The sequence below is a fragment of the Cryptomeria japonica genome, chromosome 3 (genome assembly GCF_030272615.1).
Source record: "Cryptomeria japonica chromosome 3, Sugi_1.0, whole genome shotgun sequence".
NCBI classification, from domain to species: domain Eukaryota; kingdom Viridiplantae; phylum Streptophyta; class Pinopsida; order Cupressales; family Cupressaceae; genus Cryptomeria; species Cryptomeria japonica.
This window is the reverse complement of record NC_081407.1, coordinates 62,121,769-62,140,583: the sequence shown is the minus strand read 5'-3', so window position 1 is coordinate 62,140,583 and position 18,815 is coordinate 62,121,769. Positions and strand designations below refer to the sequence as shown.

General features: G+C 39.3%; 1 protein-coding gene across 2 annotated transcripts in view; it reads left to right on the top strand.

The window, feature by feature from the left end:
- LOC131032764 (uncharacterized) overlaps positions 1 to 18,815 on the top strand; it is a 47,096-nt gene that overhangs the window by 13,648 nt on the left and 14,633 nt on the right. The window contains exons 3-5 of one of the 2 annotated variants that reach the window (XM_057963817.2): positions 11,357 to 11,494; positions 11,604 to 11,728; positions 12,339 to 12,490. In XM_057963817.2, coding sequence (XP_057819800.2) covers positions 11,357 to 11,494; positions 11,604 to 11,728; positions 12,339 to 12,474 — 399 coding nt within the window. In that variant the 3' untranslated portion in view covers positions 12,475 to 12,490. The remainder of the gene's footprint in view (positions 1 to 11,356; positions 11,495 to 11,603; positions 11,729 to 12,338; positions 12,491 to 18,815) is intronic. The other variant, XM_057963822.2, reaches the window with a different exon arrangement.

Genomic DNA, 18,815 nt, shown 5'->3' with positions numbered 1-18,815 from the left:
TCCATTGCACTAAGGATTTCTTCCTATACCCCTTTGATAGACTCCTTCAAGGTGACAGAGTCAATGCTGAATTTGTCAAAGGTGTTCTTTCCTGAGTAGATGGCGTAGAACCATCGGGGAAAGTCATAAGCTTCATTTTCTTGGATCACTTTCCTGTCCACCAGAGTTTGCCTTGGAGTCTTTGTCAGGGCCCTGAGTCGGGAAATGGTTAAGTCTTGGTAAACGTCTACATCCTCCCATAGTCCTTCTACTGTCTCTAATCTGTTTAGGAGGGCCACGAACTTCGAATGAAGCTGAGCTAGATTCTCAATGAATTTTCTTGCCTTAGCATAAACATACTCTACCCATTCCTTGGAATTTTGTGCCATTGCTCTAATAAGCTCTGCATCATCAACCACTTCCTTGGGAAGGGAGGGAGGAGGAGTGAATGAAGGTCCTGCCTCCCTGAGGGGTCTTTTGAAACTCTTGACGTATTCGCATAGGACTCTATTTTCTTCCCTCAGCCGCTTACATTTTGCCTTTGATTTCAGCAACTTCTCCTTTATGGCTAAGTAAGATTCTTCAAAGTCTCCCACTACTTGACCTGTGGAAGCATGGCCAAGATCAACTTGCCTGATGACGTAATCCTCCTGCCTAATCTCACTCCTATCTTTATCCACTGCAGGTTCAACAATGTGCAAGGTTCGGGATCCAGACTGACCACCTTGGAAAACTTCCGGGGAGCCTTTCTTTCCGTTGGCCAATCCATCCTATTCAATAATTCTTCTAACTCCTGAGCAGGATTGGTTCCTCCTTCTGCTTCATTCCCCAGCCTGCCTATCAACCAGTCTGGAGCGGGGATGGAATGGCTATGATCTTCTACATGCTCCTGTTCCTTAGATTCTTCCTCTATTTCACCAAGGATAGTCTCCACGAAGCTATCCTAGCGAGCTTCTTCCTGGTGTGGGGGACTTTCTTGCCTTTGACTTCTTAGTCGACGGTGGCCTTGTGAAGCATTGATGTTGAGTATATCGGGTGCTGGAACGCTCCCTGGAAGTGGACCTGTGGATTGTGGAAACATCTCCACTTCTCGCACGCTCGAGGAACTAACTGGTGAATGCTCCCTTTCTGTCCTTGTTCTCTTTTGTGGAGGTTCCTCTTGTTGGGCTCCTTGTTGAACCTCCTGTGGGATTTCCTGCTGGATATCCTTCTTCTTTGTTGTCCTTGGTCTCTTTGGGGCATTTTTCCCTTTATCCATCCGGGCTTCCCTTCCTGCCTGAACCTGTGAAGAGCTTTCAGTTGCCTCACTGTGGGAATCCTGACTTCCCATTAGCTGGTATGTTAGATGGACATTTTCTTCCACCAACTTTCTTATCTGCCTGTCAATCCAGTGCTTAGTGAATTTCAGCATTGGTCTAGCTAAGATATTCAAATCCTCCATCTCGGGCTCTGACCAATTTGGCAACTTAATAGGTTGATCCTTTACCCTCTCGAATTCAGGTTGTGTCAAATCTGCATCTTCCTTCACCTGATTTGGCACTTGATAAATTTCACTTATTCTGATGGTGTCGAGGGGCAATCTGGAATGCATTCTCGTTCGGACCTCAAGGTCATCCTCGACACTTGCCCAGTAATCCTCCAAGTGAAACTTGTGTATGAATTTGACGCCGGCAACCTTCCTAATTTGGCTGTAAGGATCATATTGGGTCCTAGATGTATAAAATGGCAGGCGATAGAACGCCAATTCCCCTGCTGCACTTTTAGCGGCTTCCAAACCTGGGCATATCTCCATGAAGTCACCCAAGACAATTGGAAATTCAATTGATTGTTTCCTCTTCTTCTTCTGCAGCTGATCATAGGCAGTTAACTGCCTCATGAGCTCAAGTAATACAAGCTTGTTTGACGCATATCTGGGCAATTTGTATGACTGGAAGGAGAAGCCTTGCGTCCTAATGTAGGTGAATTTAGTAAATTGCAAGAACGCAGCTCCATACTTTTGGACCAAGGCACTTGCTTGTGGCGACAATCTTACGTGCAACTTATTCTGCATAAGCCGTGTCAAGTACATGGTGAAGGTGTCATTCGCCAACCTGTAAGAACTGACATTGTGGAGATGCAGCTGGGGATAACACTCATGTACTTTCAACTGAGCTGGTCCGCAGCCCATGATTCCTCTTGTTGGCAGCCCATCGAATCCTCCCCTTCGTGCAAGCATATAGAACAGGTAGGAGCTCATAAAAAAGGATTGGGACCTTTTCTCTTTTAGGTTCTTCAATTGTTCATGCAAGTAGTGACTGATCAATCTAGCCCAGTCGATCAGCGTATTTGAATTCATGATCTCACCTATGTAGAAGAACATCCAGGCCTCAAAGTTCACCGAATGTGGGCATCCCATCACTCTGCTTAGCATTTTTATCAAGTCTACATACTCCTGCTTGAACTCGAAGATTGTGAGAGTTTTGGGCATCTTGGAAGCGTGCACTCTAGGCTTCAGCAACCACTGCTTATTGATCAAATCAGCGCACTTGGCAGGGCCTGTTTCATATACTGCCTGAGCTCCGTTGCTGGTCCTGTACGTCATGGAATAATGTGAAGGGATTCCGAAAGCTTCACCAATTGACTCCAGAGTCAATGTTGCCAGTAACTTTCCATCTGGCGTTGAGATTGTTTTTCGCTCCAGATTATAATGTGTTGCACATTCCAAGACCAGGTCTAGGCATTGAATAGCAGGAGGAAAACCAGTTGCCGCAACTATTCCACTTCTCACAATTTTGACAGCTGTCGGGGATGGATTGTGCCCTGCTGTTCCGAACATTCGGATCTTGAATGCAGCCAAGTTGAATGTGCCTAGGTTAGTATCGCTGATTTCATCCCATCTTGAATTCAACCGAGAATGAGGAAGAAAACTTTTCATTTCTGCCTTGATCAATGCCTGCCTGGAGATAGTAGCTGCCTTGTTTGATTCCGCCATCCTAGAAGCACCTTGAAAATGATGAAAACAGAGACTAAGTATGACCACTTTTCACTTCTCCACTTTGTCTTCCCTGAATCTCGCACGTGAGAACTGAAATGCCTTTCCAAACTTATATAGAATTCTTCAAAATGCCTTGCTAAATTAGGAGGCATTTAATTAGTAATTGCATTCATGACGCGTCATACTTTCCCCAATCACTATGCCATGCAAAGGCAACTTCCCATGCGAATGAATTCAAATTTAGAATTTTCCTTAAATTCTCCAAGTCATGCGCCATACTTGGAAGATTCTTTCCGCCAACTCATTGATTTACACTCTTTCCAAATTTGGAGGGAATTCGAAGGATTCTCTGAGGATTTGCTTGATTCTACTTTAATCTTGTCGCCTCCTGCTTTTGAAGGAATTTCCATGTCTCTTTTCAACATCCCTATTTTTTAGGGATCCTCCTAAAATTTAGGAGTCAGGTTTATTTGATGGAGAATTTTACCTCGATTCTGAATCTATAAGATTTTCCACACTCCGTCGAGATTCGGTGTCTAAAAATAGCAAATTCAAAAATTTGCTCGAGGGGAATTTTGCTTTTTTTAGTTCTCCTTGACTCCTTGGATTCCATGCCTTAGGCAAAAATTTCAACTTATTAACTTGGGCGTTGAATTCACTGTGCCTTGGAATTTTTTTATTTTCCACGCCTTACATGGAATGTCCAGTTTGGCGCCTAAGTCCACATTTGGGCGGATTTTTCATCTGGCCAAGGATTCATGGAATTTTCCTTCTATGCATGGGAATCCCATTTTGGCGCCCTCTTCAGCGCTTGGGCGGCATTTTGCTCTGGCCAAGGGTTCACGGAATTTGTTGTGAATCCCTGAGACCCCCATTTTGGCACTCAAGTCCATACCTGGGCGCATTTTACACTTGGTCAAGGAATTCACCATTTGTCTTGTCTTCCATGGGTATACCATTTTGGTGCCCTTCCTCATGTCTTGGCGCAAATCACACTTAGCCAAGGATTCATGGATTTTCCGTCTGTCCTTGCCTGCCTCAGTTTGGCGCCCAACTGCATACTTGGGCGGAATTTTTCTTATGCCATGGATTCATGGAATTTTCCATCTGTCCTTGCCTGGCCCATTTTGGCGCCCAACTGCATACTTGGGCGGAATTTTGCTTATGCCATGGATTCATGGATTTTTCCATCTGCCCTTCCCTGGCCCATTTTGGCGCCCAACTGCATACTTGGGCGGAATTTTGCTTATGCCATGGATTCATGGATTTTTTTATCTTAGGCGTAGGCCTCCAGTACTCGATCAATTTCTGGCTTTCTCTGTCTGTTGTCTGACTTACCGGAATTAGAAATGTCTGCGAACGTCTGATCCTTGTCGCCTTGTCTGACTGACCCTGCCAGTACTGACTTTCCAAAAATAGAAACCTTCAAGGTGTTAGCGTTAGATCCCTAGACAGGGTGCAGGAATGATTTACTATAAATAGAAACTTACTAAAAATAGAAATTACCAAAAATAATAAGTTTGATTTTTGGCAAAATGACGACATTCCGGGGCTCGGAAAAATCCCTAAAAAATAGGGACTTTCTAAAAATAGAAAGTTGCTCCGTTTGGGCTCAAATTTTACTGGGAGGTCCCTTGGAGGGTCCTGATTCCAGTTGTATGTTCAGTTTTCCCAAAACCCTAACAGGAACTCCTAAAATCTAGGACAAAAGGCAGAAACCCTAAAAAGGGACAAAACAAGCCCTAGACTTCATAGAATTCGCTCGACAGAGAAGCAGATCAACTCTAACTGACCCCCGAACATCCGCACAGTGGAGAGATTGACGATACTGCCGCAAAAGACTTCAAAAACAAAGCCAAAAGACCGGAAGGGCCTAAAAAGCTAGGGGGTCCCTATCTGGGATGGGGTGATTTGTGATTAGGTCACAATGGCATCTTACAAAGAGTATTAATCAAATCTATACCACCGATTACATATCTTAACTCTCTTCTACCCATCACTCAATCATATACCGATATTATTAAAATAATAATTATATCTATTCTTTAATGGTCATCTTTGTTGTCAACTTAGGTAGCTTTTTAGTTCGTTTAGTGTTTTAAGTTGAACTATTGCTTTTTTATTAGAACGCATAGTTTGCTTTTTAGCTTCATGTTGAAGCTTTAGTTTAATGGCTCGTTCTTTGTAGAACATTGTCTTGTAATTCTCTTATATACGTTGTATATTCGTAATTAATTCATCCAATTATCATTTAATTATTTTTCAGATGTACCCCTAAATTTTTATCAGTCGGTCTACACCCTTTGCCTCTTTCTATAATATATATATATATATATATATATAATGCTGAAGATGTCCCTTCCTATGCCCATGTATTCCCAAATGTCAAGAAGCTAAAGAGAACTTTTTTTTGTCTATTTCTTATATCATCATCAGGGAAAGCTCCCAATTTGTAGGACAAAACTGCATTGACTCAAGCATAACTACCATTAATACAAGTGTAATTGTTAGCAATAAAAAAACACCAGTATCACAAGCATAACCATGACTTTGCAAAGTAGCATTGACAATTTCGCAGTTTGAGCTGGAAAATTGATGTTTTGGTGGATTTTTTCAGATTGCACTTGTTTTTTTATCATGTGATTGATCTTTTGATTTTTTTCGGAGCACTCTCTTCCCACTATGAATTTCTCTATATGCATAGGTTAGTAGTGGTAGTGTGCTTGAAGGCAAACATAAACAACCCAATCATAACTTGCTTACAAACATGTTACATGATGCCAATAATAGATTTATTTATTATGAAATGAAATTAATATGTACAACTTGTTGGCTCGCCAACCTGATACCAGTAATTTCTAAGAAGTTGCAAATTTCTATGCTCAAACTTTGTTGGGAGGATAACCAGTGAACAAGAGAATAAACAATTCCCCTTTGCACTTTAGTCTTTGTAAAACCTACATGGGTAGGCCTATTAACATGCTGGATTCTATATGGATAGTGTTAGTTTTATGTTAAACTTAGCAATCAGATTGACAGAAAAGAACAAGAAAACACAACTGCACACATAACACAGTGATACCCTGGGAAAACCTCCCTCTTGGAGGAAAAACCCAGCAACAATAATCTCAGATCTGATTTGATTAAGCAGATTACAAGTTTACCCTTCTAGGGCATAAATCAACTATAGCAAAACTTATCTTAATCTGGAAGTCAGGGAGATGTGCAGATCGCTGTCAAACTTAGACAACCTTTGGGCAGCCTTGACACGCTCCAGCAGACCTAAGGCAAATTCGGCAACCCAGAAGATCTTTGCCCAGCCTAGTAGACAAAGCATTCACTGCCCTAAAGTGCAGCTCCAGATTTGCTGATCATGGATGCTGATCGATGAAGGAAATTGATGATGTCCATAGCCTTCAATGACAATTCGCTGACCTTCAAGGGTGTTCGCTATGCTTCCAATGGTGTTTTCTGTGCATCTACAGATGTTCGCTGTTGTATTGTAGAGATAGCTCACTGAAGATGATATGAACAATGATAAGTACTTTGTACTTATAGGCGACTTGACCTTTAATTCTTCAAGTCGGCTAGCATAAATCAAATGTATTAAAGTTGGCGCCCAAAATAGGGTCTGACACATAATAATTACAAGTTACATATTATAGGGTCAGCCCTATCATATCAACAAGTTACATTGTATCACCCATTTAGGGCCCAGCATGAATCACAAGTTACAATGCCCATTGAGGGCTAGACCCAATTACAAGTTACAAGTTGAGCGCCCAAATAGGGCCTGCCCTTTAACCTTCACAAGCTACATAATATAATCACATAAGAAGGCCCATCAAACATTTACCAAGCTAGGTTGGCCCAATCAAGGGATACGACCTAGCGATATTTCAACACTCCCTCTTAGCTAGGGAGGATCCCTTGAATAATCAAGTTACACCGTGATCATGCGTCATGGGCTCTTTCCATGATATCCATCATGCATTCTCATAGAGGATGAATTCAATATACATCATGGACTCCTTCCATGATATTCATCATGCATACCCGCAGAGGATGAATCCTAAGTACATCATGGACTCTTTCCATGATACCCATCATGCACAACCGCAAAGGATGGATCCACCTTGCATTGCTCGCAGAGGGTGGAAGAGGTCTTACACCTCAAAGAAACTACCACCTTGCACTCCGCAGAGGGTGGAACGAGGGCTCTAACCTCAGACTTCTCCCAGAGAAGAGTGCAATACCACCATGCCTACTTGCAGAGGGTGGAACGAGGGCTTTCGCCTCAACTTCTCCTGGAAGATTGCCTTAACTGAGGGCTTTCACCTCAATCTTCTCCTAGAAGATTGCCTTAACTGAGGGATTTCACCTCAATCTTCTCCTGGAAGATTTCCTTAACCAAGGATATGGCTTCCTCTGAAGCTGAAAAAACAAACAAGCTCCCTCTGAAGCTGAACCTGATCGAAGTATCACCAACTAAGCTATGTCTCTTAGTCTTCAGCTTGTGATGCTTCCTCACAGGATGTCTCAAAACCTTCCTCTCTTGAATCCAATCATCATCTTTATGCTCCTCAGTCCGTCCTGAAAGCATTTAAGAGAGGCTACTAATAGTTCAAGACTATCATACATGATTCACTATCCAATGAATTGATAACAGCATGAAAAATTCAAAAAATACTTCTCTCTTATAAGTTAGTTTTCAACATAACCATCCACTTAGATCACACTGAATCATCTGATGATGGTTGCGTGGCCTTCGACTCTCGCCATTACTCAGAATCCATTCTCATCTATAAGAACTTCATAAATACCCTCGCCACAAGAGTGTTAATTTAGTTTGAAGTTTGGACACTGCTCTGATCTCTCAGTCTGCAAAAAGGATACTGGATCTACCTTCAAGCTGTTAGGCTTTATAGAAGGAACCCTCTCTGATACCATGCTAGTTTTATGTTAAACTTAGCAATTAGACTGACAGAAAAGAACAAGAAAACACAAATGCACACATAACACAGTGATACCCAGGGAAAACCTCCCTCTTGGCGGAAAAACCCAACAACAATAATCTCAGATCTGATTTGATTAAGCAGATTACAAGTTTACCCTTCTAGGGCATAAATCAACTATAGCAAAACTTATCTTAATCTGGAAGTCAGGGAGATGTGCAGATCGCTGTCAAACTTAGACAACCTTTGGGCAGCCTTGACACGCTCCAGCAGACCTAAGGCAAATTTGGCAGCCCAGAAGATCTTCGCCCAGCCTAGTAGACAAAGCATTCACTGCCCTAAAGTGTAGCTCCAGATTTGCTGATCATGGATGCTGATCAATGAAGGAAATTGATGATGTCCACAGCCTTCAATGACAGTTCGCTGACCTTCAAGGGTGTTCGCTATGCTTACAATGGTGTTTTCTGTGCATCTACAGATGTTCGCTGTTGTATTGCAGAGATAGCTCACTGAAGATGATATGAACAATGATAAGTACTTTGTACTTATAGGCGACTTGACCTTTAATTCTTCAAGTCAGCTAGCATAAATCAAATGTATTAAAGTCGGCTAGCATAAATCAAATGTATTAAAGTTAGCTTATCACGGTGCACTGTAGATATGATATTTGTACAAATTAGGCAAAGATTTATTGGATATTTCCTAGCAGTTAATATTCCTTGTACCTTTAATGTCCAGGTATGAATAGAATAAATTACATTTGAGTGGGCTTGGAGGAATTTCTCTAACTGATTGGTGCCTATTTAGGGAAACAGAGTCATCAAATACTTCCACCAATTTGTCTTGACAACAACTCTTCTAGTGGATCAAAATAAAGCATTGTCTTACGGTGACTATTATTGCCTTACAATAATATGAACATACTAATGTAATCCAAATATTAAGTTTGAGTTTTCTATTATTGTGAATTCCACTTGCTTTCTAGAAAGATATGGAAAAGATGCACAGGGGTAGTCCCTTGGAATGGGTGACATGTGTCAATTCAAGAAGACAAGATGAATTACTAGACAAACTACTTGGACTTGGGCATGTGAACCCTTGTTAGGAAATCACAAATCTGTTCAAGCTATTACAACTTTTAGTTAGACTGCATCAGATTTGTCTTCTCGTGCTGATAGCCACTAGATCTTATTGTGTAATTCTTGGGAATTTGGTTAGAACAGCTGCTAGGAGGTTGCCTAAGAGTCATCAGTAACTTGGAAACTCAACTGCTACATTAATGAAGGCATGGGTCATCTTCTTCTTCATTGTTGATAGTGTAAGAAAATTTTTGCCTTTAGATTGAATAGCTGCTTTTAGACGAAAAAATCTATTCTAGCAGGTATAGGTTCAAATTGGGTCATTAAATGCATTTTGAGATAGGTAGGAAGTCAGTGAAAACAATCCCTAAAAAGTGTGAGTTGTGGAGTTTCAAGGATTGGGACCGAGTATACTTCATGAATGATCCCTGTTGGGGATCAAGGTTTAAGAGTATTGCATACTTGGTACCGTGTGAAAGAGATACCCACACCTCCAACTTTGATGGATACATGTAGAGAGTTATTGGGTGTCCAGTGTTAGAGATGCTAAGGAGGAAGTATTTGCATAAGGGGATGAGCAAAAGACCAATTCTGAAAAGGTATATGAGGGAAATGATGAAGTTCGGGCTTCAAGGATGACAAGGAACAAGTACCCGGGTAGAAGCAAGGTTGAAAGATCAACTCTGATAAAGTAAATTGTGAAACTATTAAGTTAGGCCTAAGTCAGAAGTTCAAAGATCAACTCTGATAAAGTAATTTAGCTTATCAGAGTTCCACAATCTACTTTATTAAGTCAGAAGTTGGGGATCAACTCTGATAATGTAAGCTGTGAAACTTTGATAAATCTGACCTGGAAAAATGTTGGACTTCGGAGTTTGGGAGAAACATGGTAATGCTACTCAAGTATGGGTAATCTTGAAACTCAACATGACAAGGAAATACTGCAAAGGGTTAGGATTTTAGAGATTGGGGAAATCATGAAAATGGTACTTCGGCAAGCAAATGTCTGAAGGAAAAATAGTTGGGGTTTCGAGGATTGGAAGGAAGGCATACCAGGTACCAAGGGAAGGAAATCTCTGAAACGCTGGTGCTAGAAGTAACTTAAGGTAAATGATTGGGGTTCTGGAGATCAGAGATGAAATGGTACTCTATTAAGAGAAACCCTGAAAGTTCGGAAGTCTGACAACTTTGCACAAACTTAAGAATTTGAATAACACAACCCCCTACACTTAAACTTTTTGAGATTTTGCAACCTCCAACACACTGATAAGCACACAAGGGATGACAAAGGACACAATTGAGCAATTTTGACAGAGGGAAAACCCACTGACTCTCGATTGGTTATAAATGGTGGGTAACATAAGGCACCTGCATGAAAGTGTATTTGGATTTAGGATTTTTGCATTTAAGGCATGTGAAAGAAGGCTCTAACACAATCCACAGGAGATGCCATGCACGAGAACTGCTGCCCATTTGAAGCTTACAATCTTCGTTGACCCACTATTCTCTTCGCTTGTGATAACAAGCTTTTTAAACATGTCTTTCACAATTAACAACACAATACACAAGTGGCTTCTGTATCATGCTTTATCTCTTACAATAGAAGTAACACTTTGGTAATGCACAGGTTTTTTGAGAACAAAAGTATTAATAATAAATATGCAGTATTTATTTCAATTTGTCAGTTTGTAACCATCTAGAGAGGAAAGTGTGACTATGGATATATTTGGTCCTTCCCCAAACTATCTTCTTAAATGATTCTAACCTCTAGAAGCTTATGGGTTCTATTGTTTCTGAGATTTTTACTGCATACTTGGCCATACATTAACAAATGGTTGATTATGCAAGAGAAATACTTGGGATAAGCTAGATCTCACAGGGCATTAATTTGTGATGCCTGTTTATAGGAAACAGGAAAGAACTCAAAATTGGTATAGTTCTTGCAAATTGTGATTATTCTCTTGATTTGGAAAGAGAAATTTAGGCAAAACATCTTGGAAAAGTGATAGGTAGAGCTCCTCATATGGTTTGCTATGGTGTATTAATGAGTATTTATTACTTTGCAGTGATAGAAACATTATTGTGTTTCTTGTTCCTAAGAAGCAGTAGGTGTATTTGTCAGATTATGTTGTCACATGATGATTTTCCTCTTAAGAAGCAATAGCTCATTATTTGATACTTGAAAGATGCTGATGTTTACAATTACGATTTTTCATAGAAACATATCTTGTAGACTTCATTTAGAGTTGATTTATTTTTAATGAGAATGGTGAAACACTTTACTGGCTCTACCAATAGCATTTTGATGCACCCTATGTTATAATTTCCAGTGGTGTCGTTGACGTAATCTTCATGATCAATATTTGTAGGTAGCTTGTTCAAAGTGTGGTGATTCCATAGAACGTGAATTATTGCTCATTCATGAACGTGATAAGTGTCTTCAGCGGATTGTTGTATGTGGGTATTGCGATTTCCCCCTGCCAGCAGTAGAGTTGAATACACATCTGGTAAGATCCATTGAACTGATACAAATATATCACGTTTGACTTAGGAAAATGTGTTTCAATTACCTATAAGGGCTCAATGAACTCAGCACTCCTCCTTTGTTTATTACAGGAAATATGTGGGAATAGGACAGAGTTGTGTCATCCTTGTGGCAAATATGTCAGATTATGTGAAAAGCTTGCCCATGATCTACAATTTCATGAAGAAAATTCTGAAGCCAGTGGGGTTTCATCAAGGTAAATCAAGTTTATGATATTTCTGGTGCTTTGATTCTTTCCTTTTATTTTAATGGAAATATTTAGAAAGTAAAATTATTAAAATATCCAATCATCTGTGGAATCAATTTCCAGGTTTAGGGTAAAATATCGCAGGCTAAGCAAGCTGCTTATATAGTAAAGGTAGTTTAAAACCAAAGGCTTATCCAGATTTTTCCCCGAATCTGAGCAAAATGTCCTTTTAAATTTTTTTTCCTGGCAGTTTCATTTTTGATTGAATATAGTTAAATGCACATTATCTACGTGTTTAGCTTTGAGCTTGCAATGGAGAGATCCCATTCCATTGAATTTACTTGGGGATGGAACCCAGTCCCACAACCAGACCTGACAAAGATTAAAACATGGTGGGCTCTTTGTGAGCACAGTTTTTGGAAAGTGTGGGCAACTTCCTGAATGGTGGGTTCAACAGAAGCATCTTGAGCCTGTAGTGAATATGCCACAGTATCTTAAGCTAAAATAATAGCTGAATTTCTGTTTCCATATTCACTGGAATTATTTCCTTTGTTTTTTGCCAATAGAACCAGAATCTGAAATATCTTCTGACAAAGCTTTTATCCTCTTCTTTCTGTAGATTGTTTCTTCATGGATTTTCACATTCTGTTCTGATCGATTTTTGTTTTGAAAGCTGGCTTCATGGGAAGTATCTTTCTTCTTTGAATCAGAGATTCCCTCATCAATATTTGCTCCTTGTATCTTTTGTTTTCTAAGAACAGCAGTACATCTGTAAGATCTGCATTCTCTTCTCCTGCATCCCACATTTAAATTTTCCTATTGTAAATGCCAGGTGATTTCTTTTTCAAAAATTTATCCATTTGGGATACCCTTGTTTATATCCTCGACATGTATCTAAGTATATGTGCATTTTGTTATGTTTAATTTTGTCTGAGATAAGACAAATTTTGCCAGGGAATTTGATTTAAGGTATGGTGTGTTATCCTTCTTGAAGTGATGGGGAAGATTAGGCAATTTTACCAATTAGGAGTTTAAGAATGATGGATCAATGTCTAGAAACTAACTCGGTAGAATAGAATTTCATCATTTGTCGGCAAAGTTCCAGAGAGATATGAATGATACATGTATCAACATATTGAGACCAGCCAGAGTTGATGAATCAAGAAAGTCCACACATATTTGGATTTATGTTATATGTTTGTAAACGTAATACAAATGCATGCCCCTTTGCCAATATTAGGGCTTTTACTATTGTTCCCAAAATCACCTTTGAAACCATTGTTGTTCCTCACTCCCTCCAGTTGGACCAAGAATTTGAGAGAGGGTGTTTAGGCACTAAATGACCTTTATGTTGGCAACAACAATGCAGGAAAACTGAGAGTGGGGTGGAAGGCGGGGGAGGTGAATCAGTTTTCACCAAACTTAAACAAATTTACCTCAACTTCAAATCTGATCAAGAACAGCAATAGCAAAGATAAACACTACATCAACAATACACATAACACAAATTTTTGACGTGGAAAACCCGGTTAAGGGAAAAACCACGGTGGGAACCTACCCACAATAGGATGGTACTTTGCAGTAGTATGTGTAAATATTACAATGGGGAATGCACATGCATTCAGGAACACTGCCTAGAGCTCATTGCTCAAAAACAACAAAGGGCTACAACCCTAGGAAGGCTTAGTGCCTTACAAAGATCAGATAACAATCCAGATTACATGAATTGAAAAAATAGCATCTCCAAATGCCTGATCACAGTTCCGGTTAAGTACATATACTCAAACTCTGCTCTTCACACTTCTGCACACTCTTTCACACTTCTTCACTTTTCTCCTCTGCTACTGAAGGATTAAAACAATATTCGCACACGCAGATACATCTCTCAAATGAATATTACATGTATTTATACAATTCATCAACCTATATTTCAAGGTCTGCTCAAAACATAAGACTTAATTACAAAATTACATCATACGATACATAAATCAATATGCAGACCAATACAATGTCGGCAAGGACATAGCATGGACTCAAATCAAAACTTCGAACATACAACGCCACTGAATATCTCGCCAAAATCATTCGCAACACGCAAGAACCATCGGGTCGGCCAGAAAGTCGTATAACACGAAGAATACCACCAGACCAATAAAATCTTCAATAACGCGCACCACAATCAATGCGGACCACCAAAACGCATAGAACACGATCGAAGAACATCAACAAGCAATGTTAATTCCTCCGCAACAACTCGGATAACTAAATTCATCATCCTTTCCCTTCCGGAGCTCAAGAACACCAACAACAAACTGAAAGATATGCTTGTGAAGTTCCAAATCATGAACCACCTGAACTGAGGACACACATGAACGTCCCAAACATTCTCCAAAAATCCGCGCAACATAAAGAATCAATTCCAGAGCAATACAGACCAGAAATCACAACGTTACAATACAAAACCAACAGAAAAACTAATCATCACACCGGATCACATAACTCAATCAAATCATTTTCCAGAACATTGAAACTCATACTGAATCAACTAGAGATAAGCATCTCAAAACCCATTAATCCGCATCAACACATTTGCAACCAAACCAACTCTCTGCAACACACAGGAATATGTTGACAGCAATGACAACAACACATTCCAGCAACTCTAATATCCAACACTTTATCGTTGTTTTGCTCCAGATAGAGCCCTGAAACCATTGGACAAAAGGGTCTTGTCCCTTTACATTTATGTAGTCATTCACTGTGATGAAACATAGCCAAGGCCTGTTTTCAAGATCACTCTTTGTACATATAAGATCTAATTTCACATAAAAAGAGTCACTGAGAACTTAGTAGTGATTCTCAATGTCAATAGCAGTTATCTCCACTATGATGTAAGAACCTTTCACAGGCTGTGTTTATTGTCTCTGTCCGTTTAGTTGAACCTGGTGTGTTTGTGTTGCAATAGCAATTGTTTTTGACAGATAAAACAAGTTTTGACAAGATATGAAGGAAAAAGCAACAGTGCTATAATCTGGAAATTTATTAATTTCAGCCTGAGGTCTCTTATAACATTCAAACAGCACTAATATTCCATGGAATGCTAATTGAATAATTTCATAAATAAATTACTGATTTTTCGATTGGAAATTCATCAAACCCTTGCTGTTCATGCAAGCAAATTTATGACAGCAGCTTATTGTTTATTCAATACTAACTGGAATCGTCCATGCAATAGCTCAAAGTGTCAAGGAAGACTATGTTGGCATTGCACACTCCAATGAGAATGGCAACTTACCAGCAACCTTGTGGATATCTACAGGCACCGGCACTGGCAAGCACTTCACCGGCAGCGAAAACAATGTTCTCCGGCATCCCAGCCGACAGGAATAAAGTTTTGTTTATTGTATTTAATTGTAATATTTTTTTGTAAGCCGACATGGCATATTGTAATAGACTCATATATGTATGAGGTCTTGTAAATCATTTTGATATAGATGAGGAATAAGGTAGCATGATGGTAGAAGCGATAAGCGAATATTAAGACAGATTTTGTATAAGGGTTTATGGTTATTGTATGAGCTTAAACCGGTACTGAACCTGGCATAGCAGATGCTGTTTTGTAGCAGTACACTATATTGGATTTTCATAATCCATTTTGTAAGTCAGTGAGACTTCCTTTTGTATTTGAGCAGTGAGCTCTAGGCAGTTGGCCTTCCTGCATGTGTAGGCCCCTCTTGTAAGTAATATCCATTCATTGGCCAGTGAGTGAATATTGTGGGTCACAAATCCCACCGAGGTTTTTCCCACACCGGGTTTCCTCGTTAAACATCTTGTGTTATGGTGTGCTTTCTATGTTGTCTTTACTGTTCATAGTTACTGCATTAATTCTTGTTAACCGGTACATTGTTTTGGAATGCAAAATACTTAATAAGGTCAAATATTTTGTAAACCGGTTAGATACTGATTTACCCCCTCCCTCTCAGTATCTTTGGGACTATCATCAATCCTAACAATTGGTATCAGAGTCTGGTCCTCTATTTTCAAAAGTCTAACAGCTTGAGGAAGATTTTGACACCGGTACAGATGGAGAATTTAAGAAAGCAATTAGAAGGAGCTCTTGTGGACTATGATGCAGAGAAGTTGAAGAATATCAAACTTGAAGATGATCTGAGGACTGCACAAGAATTCATTCAAGGACTTCAGGAGAATCTCACTATTGCTAGAAATAAGAGAAAATAACTTCATGAGAAGATGCAGAGTAATGATGATGAAAATGAAACTTTTAATGAGCTTGTAAGCAAGACGAGGCAAGAAAACATGACCTTGAGGAATGAAATGCAAGACATGCCTATGAGAATTTGTAAAGACATTGAAGACAGAAAGAAGAATGAAGATGAGTTGACTAGGAGACTCAATGATGCTGGAAATGAAAATCTAAGACTCAGTCATGAAAATGATATGTTAAAGACAGATCTGATTCACATGGAACATGATAAAACTGAACTTATGAGACAAAAGGAATTTTAGGAAAATGAGTTGACTACTGCAAATCAACATAAAGAGAAATTCAAGAAAAGTTCAAAAGAACTTGATGGTATGCTGAAAAAGTCAGAAACCTAACAGAGACACTAATGGACTTGGATTTGAAATTGGTGAAAGCTCTGATACTGCAAACAATCATGATCACAGTAAACCGATAAGACAATCCAATGCCTACAAATTTAATGGGAAATGCTTTAACTGTAACAAGTATGGTCATAGAGCAAATCAATGTAGATCTAGAAACAATCAGAACATTAATGCACCCACCGGTCAATGTTCCAAATGCAACAAAATTGGTCACAATTCAGAAAACTGCAGAATGAATGTAAGATGTTATGTTTGTGGAAGATTTGGGCACTTATCTAATCAATGTGGAACACAAACTGGCATAGGATATGGAAAGGCTATTCAGGAAAACAATGTGACTTGTTATGCTTGTAACAAGATTTGACATATTGCAAAATTTTGTAAAAGCAAGACTTCACCGACAAATAATAAAGGATCCAGTTTGAAAGGCAAAGAGAAGGATGATGAGGTCAAGCAAGAATTTTCAAGACAATGGATTAGAAAGATAGATCAGAATGTGATGAGACTATTCCTTCACCGGTAGAACAGAGTATTACTCCACCGGCAGGAGACTCTTCATCCAATTGAAAAGTAATCCTTGGGGGTATTGCAACACATTGAAAATCATGCAAGTTTACCCTCAGTTGATGGTGAGAAGATGGACTTCTTCTCTACCAGCAGATGTGTTAAGTTTAACTTAACCGACGAACATTTATTGCGGTTGTTGGAGGAAAAGACATTATAAATCAGTGATTTTCCCTCTTTTTCATTCACCAAGCATTCAAACTTCCTAAGAGCGCGAAAATCCGAGCGAAGGCATCCAAAGCGAGAAGTGAAGCAAGTTCTTTCAAGCATTCAAACCTATCAGGCAGATTAAGGTATTTATCAATGGCTTCCTCCTCTGCTCCGGAACATATTGCAAACCCTACTGTTGTGGAAGTAGTTAAATGCTCTAGGCCCGTTTTCAAGATTATCCCCGAGATAGCGAAACATGATGATACCCTAGGAGCTTTTTCAAAAATCCCTAAAGGAGTTGCATATGCAGAAGACCCTAGAATATATATTCATTGCCACATTGAGGAATTAGGTTCAGAAGAAATATTGAAAATGTATAAAAATGTTATCTATGATGAAAGTGGAATTGTGAAACCCGAACATAAGGTTATTGAAAGTTTAGGTTTTGTGGAAATACTTGACATCCTGGAATTTCCTAAGGAAGTAGTAAGGATTGTGCTTGGCAGAGTTCATGGTGAATTCTTTTGGCTAGACTCCATTCACAAAATCACTAAGGAAGCAGTTAGGGCAATGACTGGCTTACCCTCCACCGGTAGCAGGTCAGATAAACTAAAAAGGTTTCTAATAACACAATGATGACTTTAATAGGTGCAACCTATGACAGCAGATCCCTGAGAGTGAATGATGTAAAAGATGTGAATGTTAGATTCATAAGTATGATTTTAAGTTATAAGGCCACCCATGCAAACCGTCTCAACTCTGTTTCCAGTCTTTGTATTAAAAGTGCATATGATATGGTCAACAGTGATGCAAAGGTAGATATATGTGAGTGGTTAAAAGATTAGTTGATTGATAATCTAAAGAAGATAAAAGGAGACAAGAAAGGTACTTTCCGTTTTGACAATCTTCTTGTATGTTTAATGCTGTATCTTACAAAAGAGGTTCCCGGTATTGGCAAGAAAGACTTTGGTTTTGATATACCGGTAGGCAAACAACTGTTAGATATCTTCACCGGTATGGGGACAGATAAGGATAACAACATTACTGAGTATTTCCAAGCATTTAAAGCAAAAATGAAAACAAGAGAAAGATTACCACAAAGCATTGTAGATAAATATGAGAAGGAAATATGTTTTGTAATTAAGAAGGATGAGATCTGGATGGAGGCAGTTCTTCCTAGAACTGTTTGGGTGACAGAGATGGGATATGAGGCTGATGTAAACTTAATTGAAACACATGCCAAAGCCCTATTAGCAGCCCCTAGAGAACCGAAAGAAAAGGTTTTTGGAAATGCACAATCAATAGAAAGTGATGTACATACATTGAAACAAAGGAAGAGAAGAGAAAAATACATAAGGAGTGCATCTAAACAAGTAAAGGAAATTAAAGAAAATGTCATGAATATCACTGGTATAAAGGAAAGTGACTTAGAAGGATTACAACCGGAGGCTCATCTCTCACCGGTTGGTACATCCTTTGACAGTGAAATTCCTGCTGAATTCAAAAGAGTAGATAGGAAGAGAAAACCCTCACCGGTACCCTCTCCTCCTCCCAAGAAAACTAGAACACCAAGGCAGAAGCAACAGGTAGTGAGGCCACTGGCTAAGAAAATGACACCTAAAAGGAGAAAGCAAAAACAGGTCATACCACCACTGGACAACTTGCTGAATGAAATAACAGATGATGGTAATTTATCCAATGTAAGCAAATTGTATGATACATTCACAAATGAGGAAAAAGAAGGTATAGAGAA